We start from the raw sequence: 7654 nt of genomic DNA, 5'->3' as shown, positions 1-7654 counted from the left end.
AGCCACCCACCAATGGACACGTACCACCTCGATGAGCCACCCACCAATGGATACGTACCACCTCGATGAGCCACCCACCAATGGACACGTACCACCTCGATGAGCCACCCACCAATGGACACGTACCACCTCGATGAGCCACCCACCAATGGACACAGGGCTGGCTGAGTTATCAACAGGGCTTGTAGCCATTTTTCTGTGTTAGCGGGAATGGTAACAAACAGGGTCACGGTTGTTGAGATCCATCCAGCAGCGTGAGCTCACTTAGCCGCGACGGTTGAGTTATATTAAACAATCAATTAACTTTAAAAAAGTGTTGTACCTGACTACCATGGCAGCAGCAACCACATCCAAGCATGACAGAGGAACTAGTCTGACCAGTGAGTGACGGACCACCCACCGTGACCGCGGTTGGGCAGCGCGTCTCGGCATGAGTCAGGACCACAAATATTACGTACACTTCAGGTCTTCTGCGACGAGGTCCCGTAGCCGGTCTTGAGGTCTTCTGCCCTGGGGACGGCGAGACGCCCTTTGGTGCCAATGACGTTACCTTCGGCGGTGAGTTCGAGCGTGTATGGTCAGAAGTTGTCTAGAACCCGGAATGCCTTGGAGGATTTACCAGGTCGCTTGTTTCCGGTCGGAATGGCGTCGTCTTCGTCGTCGGAGAAGTCATCGTTGGCCGCCGCCTGCGATGCCTGTTGTTGTTTGTACCACTCCTCCTGTTGACGTAGCCACCAGTACTGTCGGTTAGCTTCCTGCCATAGCCCGTACGAGAACTGGTTGGGGTCGAAGCGGTAGAGACCCTGCGATTGCAAGGTCCGCGTGACCATGTCCTGCATCTCCCACGACGGCGGCTGGTGGGCACAGTAACCCGAGGCGAGCTGACTCCCGCCCAAAGTGGCCAGATATCGCCGCACGTCTCCCTCAAGTCCAGAGGGAAACCGAAGCGGATGCTGAGCCCCAGGAAACGGAGCTCCAGGAAACTGGACTCCAGACGACTGGGCCTGGACTCTGGGAGGCTGACCCCCGGAAGGCTGGGCCCGCGCTGACGGCTGAGCCCCGGAAGGCTGGGTCCACGCTGAAGGTTGGGCCCACGCTGAAGGCTGAGCCGCACTGCCCGTCACGGAGTATCCGGGCTGGGTCGCGTTACCCCCAACACTCAAGACCGAGGCGGTGGGCGAGAGACCGGTCGAGACACGATTATACTGGGACATTGGGGCCTGCGCGCGAATGGTCGGGATAGAACCCGTCGGGGGCGAGCCGCCGGCCGTCAACCGGAGGGGTACCGTGGTGGTGGCTGCGGGGCCTGCCCCTGCCGGTGGCTGGATGTGAATCCTGTAAGGTGGCGGGCGGGAGTGATGGTGGACGGGACATGTGCCGGGCTTCGCCTCACCACCGCCTGAGAGGGGCGAGATATATAGTTGCACGGTCGTGGCTGCGGCTAACAGTGCGATTTCCGGCAGCCGAGCCTTCACTCCCATTTGGCTCTTCATTGCGCGAATTAAAATAACGCAGACTCGCGGCCAGCCGGCCCGACTCTCTCTGATCGTTCCCGTCTGTGGGCGAGTGGAAGGTTGTCTGGGATGGGATCGATACGCGGAGAAGATGGAGAGGGAGGGGAGGGGAGGGGAGGGGGTTGGTTGGGTTACATCGGGAACAGGGAACAGGTTGGCTACAGGCGCACACACACCGAGGGAGGATGCACAGCAGGAGGTTGCATGTGGGTGGCAAGTCACATCGAGAGATTGGACGGCTGGTTGACTCTGAAAAAAGGGCAAGTTCACTCTGAAAAAAGGGCCACTCTCGACGATGTCTATCTGTTCCCGTTCTGGCCGCTCTGGCCGTTCTGGCTGGACACTTCTAAACGACACGTCTGGTTACAGGTTATATACGCGACTTTCTGCGAGTTTGTTTGAAAGGAGGGGACCGGAATCGATCTTGAGGAAGTTTGAGAGTTGCATTGCGCGAGCGATGGTGAGGCCGATGAGTTGGACGACGTCGACATGTTGACTGCGGTTGGGTACGGCGAGACGCGTTTCGGCGCCAATGACGTAGCCTTCGGCGGCGAGCTCGAGCAGGTAGGCGTGAACATAATGTAGGTCGCCAGTGGCGGCAGAAGAGTATAGGCGTGCGACCATGTTGGTAAGGCGGTTCGTATCGCGGGAGGCCGTGGACGTGAAGAACGAAATCCATTCCGCGTCCGAAATACTGCGGCCGCACACCCGTTCCCAGTCCACACGCATCCGCAATGCCGCGCCCATTAACGGCCTGAAAATCGTCTCCACAGTCAACGTACTGAACTGACACTGCACCAACGGATTATTGAACTCCATTGCCGCCCGACCAAGGTTCTGAACCTTGAAATCCGCAGGCACCACTTCCACCAGAGGCGACACCTGCATCGTAAACGGACGCTCTTCCAGCATACCCCCCGGACCCATTGCTGGACCGATTGGCGGCCCCACTCGTGGATCCATTGGTGGCATCATACCCATCGGCGGCGACGCCGGGCCCATCATACCCGTCGGTGGGGGCATCATACCCGTACCCATCGGTGGGGGCATCATACCCATACCCATCGGTGGGGGCATCATACCCATCGGTGGAGGCATCATACCCATGGGCGGGGGCGCCATACCCATCGGCGGGGGCGCCATACCCATGGGCGGGGGCGCCATACCCATGGGCGGGGGCGCCATACCCATGGGCGGGGGCGCCATACCCATCGGTGGAGGCATCATACCCATCGGCGGGGGCGCCATACCCATCGGCGGGGGCGGAGGCATCATATCCGTCTGCGGGGGCATCATTCCCATCACTGGAGACGCTGCGCCCACCCCAGACGGTGCGCCCCCTGCCAGTGGTACGGGAAAGCCCGTAGCACCCTTGGATAGGTTTCTTGCTGCACTAAGCAGAGTGCTTGGGCCGAATTCTTTGGGTCCCGTGGAGTCTCCAACGGACGGCCGGTATATATGAGATCGGGCGGCAGCGTCTAAGAGACAAGGGCCCCCGGTGACGCAGCTTTCTGCCAGCAGCCAGGACGCTCGGAGTCCCAGTGGGCGTCCGTTACTTAGGATGCCACACCTCATTGTTTTATTGCTCTGAAAATTTTTAAGTCCAGGGGTGCCAACCGAGAAATTTGATGCCATTGTGGGTCGGGTGCCAACCGAGAAATTTGATGCCATTTTGGGTCGGGTGCCAACCGAGAAATTTGATGCCATTTTGGGTCGGCTGCCCACTATGACGGCGCGATCATGAACAAAAAAATCGCGCAAACAGAATAAGATTATGCATGCAGCCAGACTTTCATGTAGGCTTCTATCTAGACTTCTTTAGGACGTAGCGTGACGTAGCGTTACGTGAAATGTTTGTTCTTCCAGTGGGTGAGTTTATCGACGATGTCTTGGAGGTTGGGTTGAAGATGTTCGTTGATTTCGATTACACAGACATGTGGTTCGAGGTCACTTGGGGGAGTGGTGGTTTGGATTAATGTAATTAAATCATGTTTTTGGAACTGACAGGTATGCGTTTCGACAAAGTATTCTTCGACTTCATTATCGATTTCCCGCATGATTTCGCACTCGACGTTCTCGGCAATCTTAGCCTCGTTGTAGCCGCGATTTTCGAGTCGCTCCCACAACACGTCGGTGGGCACGTGGAGGACGACGAGGAGATCGAACCAGCGTCTGAGGGCCATGAAATCGACTGAGTGGAAGTCAACGATGACGCCGCCGCTTGCCACCAAAGCATCCAACTCGTCGTATACCGCGTCTGCGTCGTAGACCGTGCAGTTCCTCTCCGTATCAAACTCACTGTATAGGTGCTGCTCCTGAATCAACTTGGCCACATCCACTCGCTCCGCCTGCCAGGCCGTCTCCAACGCCTCGGCCAACGTCGTCTTCCCGGCTCCGGGCACACCCGTGACCAACACATTTGGTAACGTACGCCCCATTTCTTAAATCCCGCAGACCCGCAACATGAACCACAACCCCGGAACCGGTCAGGCACCCGGTCACCCCGGAACCGGTCAGGCACCCATCTCTATGGGAGGGAACCCCATCTCCATGGTAGGGGCAGGCAACCCCATGGTAGGGGCAGGCAATAACCCCATGGGAGGTAATACCATGGCAGGGGGAAGTAACCCTACGGGTAACCCCACCGGTAACAGCCCAGGGAGCAAGGACTCCGCATCCAACGACGAGCACCTCCACAGGGTACGCAAGCTCTACAACACTCTCAAACAACAGGAACACCAAAACCTCCTACATCCATCCGTCCTCTCCCTCTTGTTCGCCAACGAAGGCTGCCTTCTTGCGGGCGCTGAAACGTGAGTCCTGCCGCATCACTCCCCCCTTGTACTACACCTGTACTACCCACGCACCCTGACCTAGTCGCACTTGTTTGTCAGCAAGCGTTTTGATAATGGTCTTTGTAGTGAAAAGTTGCTGTGTCGAATTGTGGAGTTGAAAGCTCGGAAACTGATTGAGAGCGTGTCGCCGGCTGACCGAGAGTAGTGTGTGGCTTCCGCGGCCGGCGGGTGTCATTTCCGCGGACGTGAATGCGGTTTTCCGGCGGTTCGCGCGCGTGCGGTGTGTGTGCATACCGTGGAAAAAGCGCGCCCTTAAATTCAATGAAGAGCTCGGCTTTGTTCCTTGTGGCAGCATTTGCGGCGGATGACATCCAGGGTACGGGCCAGTTCAAAAAGTACTATCCGGATGCAGCCGACTTTATAGCGGAGCCGGTGGCTGTGGTCGAAACACAACGCCCGGTGGTAGTGGAGCCTCGTCCAGTGATGATGGAGCCTCGCCCGCTGCTGGTGGAGCCGCGTCCTGTGGTCAAGGAGCCGCCGGTAGCGCGGGCATACGACGTGTCGGAACCGGTTTACACATGTCCGAAACCAGGTTATGCTCTGATCGGCGATGAGTGTGTGAGCGAGACACGAATTGAATCACGTCTGGAGTGCCCACCAGGTTACAAGTTTGTTGGGGATATTTGCGTCCAACGTATTCAGCCCCAGCTGACTTGTCGTCAGGGACAGTTGATCGGTGGCATTTGCCAGCAGCTTGAGATTTATGAGGCGGATTTGCAGTGTCCTGTGAACACGCATCTGGGTATTGACGGCGTGTGTTCAGTGCTTGAGCCGGTCAATTACATCGACGTTTGTCCTGACGGCACAGTGCGTTCGCAGCAGGGCTGTCTGGCAGTGGAGTACATCGACCCCGTCTTCGTGTGTCCACCTGGCACACAGATAGACGGCAAGAAGTGCCGACGTGAAGTGGTCTCTTACAAATACAAGAAGATGCCAAACCGCATGCTATCAGCTGTTGACGCGTCCGAGGTGGACCACACCCCATCGTCTGACTCCGCCGTGGTCGCTGAACCCGCTGTAGAGCAATTGACTGCACAGTCTGTCGACGCAGAGGACGCAGACATGGAGGGCGAGAGCAGCTACGAGTACTGTGACGATGACGACATTGCATATGCGGAAGTCGTGACGGCATCTCCGTTTGCCTACATGGAACCGGATTTGGTGGTGACGGACCAATGGATGCCGGCTCAGCCGGTGGGCAAGTTGAAGGCACGAAAGTACAGACCTGAATATGCACCCGACTTTGTGGTCGACGACGTGCAGTGGGAGAAGGTCCAGGTGCCAGTGGTGGTACCTCAGCGACTGAAGGAAGTGAAGGTGAAGCAGCCCAAAGTCCGCGAAGTGGTCGTGAAGGAAAAGCGTCCGGTGGTACCGCAACAGGTGATAAAGGTGGTGACACAAGCTGCCGAACGTGTATGCCCTGTTGGATCGCGTTATGGTGGCACATGTGTGGTCGAGACGGTCGTTCCTGCTATCCGCGAGTGTCCCGTACCATTGATTGACGGTGCTTGTGCGCGTCGTGTGGCGGTCGCACCAATCGCCTCTTGCCAGATTGGAAGCCTTGCATGCAATGGTCGTATTTGCAAGTGTGAGATTCTTACTGAACAGGCACCGGTGGCAGTTTGCCCTCTCAGTACTCACAGCCTTATGGGCGAGTTCTGTGTCAACGAAACAACCTCTCGCCGCTTGTGCCCACTCGGATTCTTCCTCGACACCGATGGCACCACCTGTGTTCGTCGTGACATCGAACCCGCTCTCTGTCTCTTCTCTGTCACATACGCCTGTCCCGACTGCGACCACCATCACCATTTCGTGCCCCCAGCTCAAGCCATCACGCCCATCATCCCCAGCGGAGGCTATTACAAGAAGCCCCGCAAGTTCCTCACGGGCGAATCTCGCACCGAACGCAAGGAAGCACGTGATCAACACCAAGACGATGCTTCCTTCTAAAACTTAATTGAATCAGCACCTTATCCTGATTTATGGTCTGTGGCACCAGACACCTTATCCTGATCGTTTAGCCCAGATTTTCCGCCCTCCATTTTAACATGATTTAGACGCATGACAACAAACTGCCAATCAAGCAAACATATTTCGGACAATCGCAACAACACTATCTATCTGTAACACTATCTATCTGTAACTGTTGCCTTGTCTTTATGATTGTTCGTTAAGTTAATCTTTATGATTGTTCGTTAAGTTAATCAGCGCGCGGCGGTATTATCCAAACACGCGCGCGGTAGCACAAACACGCGCGCGGTAGCACAAACACGCGCGCGGTAGCACAAACACGCGCGCGGTAGCACAAACATTCATCCCGGCCGAATACAGCGACAAGGAATATGAGGAATCTAAAGCTTGCACTGTTCGTCTTGGTCGGCATGGTGGTTGCCTCTACGAATGAAGTGGCCGACGTCGCCAATGACATACTGCATGGTTACCAAGATGAAGATGACTCGGACTACTCGCCGGACGACGATAAGGACAAGGACTACGACCAGAGGCTTAAGCGGATTGGCAATGTCGTCGCCTCAGAACCACATGTTAAGCCAGACGACCAGGTTCCCCGCGACGGTTCCCCAGACGATATACCTGAGCAGAAACACCAGGACGGTGAAACAAATAGTACCGAAGACCCGGCAGCGGATGACAACGAAGAAGTCGACTTCGGAGCCCGAGGCGGACTCCAGGACGCAGACAGCGGAGGCGGCAGCCAATCCCCAGCCAGCCAATCCCAGACATCGCTGAGCTCCCTTCTTGGCGTCTTGAATCCCATGGAAGCTAAATCTGCGTTGAACGATTTCTGGAGCGAGATTCAAGGTCAAACACGTGAATTCACCCGGAACATAACGCCGTCCATGCAAACATTTGCAAGGAGGATGCAGGCGGCTGGATTCCCGGCTCCGCTGGTGCACGGCTTCCGGGAAATTGAAATCCCGGCCGGCTCTTTCCTCCCGCCCTTCGTTCCGGACATTCCTATCGCTGGTCCACTCAACCCAGCCACTTGGTCACAGGAGCAGATCAACGCCATACTGAATCCCCAGCTGTTGAACTTAATGAACCCAAACACTGCTGCCAACACAATCGCCGCGCTGCTAGGCTGACTTCTCCTGCTAGAGAGTCCGTGACCGCTACGACTCAGTCTAGTCCGACCTCGTTTCAATGATAGATCGCGATTCATGTGTTCCTTCTACAGGGGCGGACGGTCCTGCATAAGGTTTCTACAGCCAAGCGTACTCCACCGCAATATATCTTCGATTCCAGCAGATCGGTGCTCCTGATCCG

The 7654-nt window shown here is 56.5% G+C and overlaps 5 protein-coding genes across 5 annotated transcripts; 3 read left to right on the top strand and 2 right to left on the bottom strand.

Annotated features, from left to right (window-relative positions):
• Positions 1-1877: 1877 nt before the first annotated feature.
• Positions 1878-3089, bottom strand: GNI_053760 (hypothetical protein; the record flags this gene model as incomplete). The annotated part of the gene is made up of 1 exon (XM_011131549.1): positions 1878-3089. The coding sequence occupies one exon, from the start codon at positions 3087-3089 to the stop codon at positions 1878-1880; it is 1212 nt and encodes a 403-aa protein (XP_011129851.1).
• A 266-nt stretch (positions 3090-3355) lies between these two features.
• Positions 3356-3952, bottom strand: GNI_053750 (putative adenylate kinase; the record flags this gene model as incomplete). Its single annotated transcript, XM_011131548.1, has 1 exon — positions 3356-3952. One exon carries the CDS (start codon positions 3950-3952, stop codon positions 3356-3358), a length of 597 nt encoding a protein of 198 aa, XP_011129850.1.
• A 25-nt stretch (positions 3953-3977) lies between these two features.
• On the top strand, positions 3978-4514 carry GNI_053740 (hypothetical protein; the record flags this gene model as incomplete). The annotated part of the gene is made up of 2 exons (XM_011131547.1): positions 3978-4327; positions 4436-4514. The coding sequence occupies 2 exons, from the start codon at positions 3978-3980 to the stop codon at positions 4512-4514; spliced, it is 429 nt and encodes a 142-aa protein (XP_011129849.1).
• A 116-nt stretch (positions 4515-4630) lies between these two features.
• On the top strand, positions 4631-6319 carry GNI_053730 (putative oocyst wall protein; the record flags this gene model as incomplete). Its single annotated transcript, XM_011131546.1, has 1 exon — positions 4631-6319. One exon carries the CDS (start codon positions 4631-4633, stop codon positions 6317-6319), a length of 1689 nt encoding a protein of 562 aa, XP_011129848.1.
• Positions 6320-6711: 392 nt separating this feature from the next.
• On the top strand, positions 6712-7473 carry GNI_053720 (hypothetical protein; the record flags this gene model as incomplete). The annotated part of the gene is made up of 1 exon (XM_011131545.1): positions 6712-7473. One exon carries the CDS (start codon positions 6712-6714, stop codon positions 7471-7473), a length of 762 nt encoding a protein of 253 aa, XP_011129847.1.
• Between the last annotated feature and the right edge of the window lie 181 nt (positions 7474-7654).

This window comes from Gregarina niphandrodes, assembly GCF_000223845.1.
Source record: "Gregarina niphandrodes unplaced genomic scaffold scaffold00008, whole genome shotgun sequence".
In the NCBI taxonomy this organism is placed as follows: Eukaryota; Apicomplexa; class Conoidasida; order Eugregarinorida; family Gregarinidae; genus Gregarina; species Gregarina niphandrodes.
The sequence above is the reverse complement of the archived record's forward strand: the minus strand, read 5'-3'. Positions and strand labels throughout refer to the sequence as shown.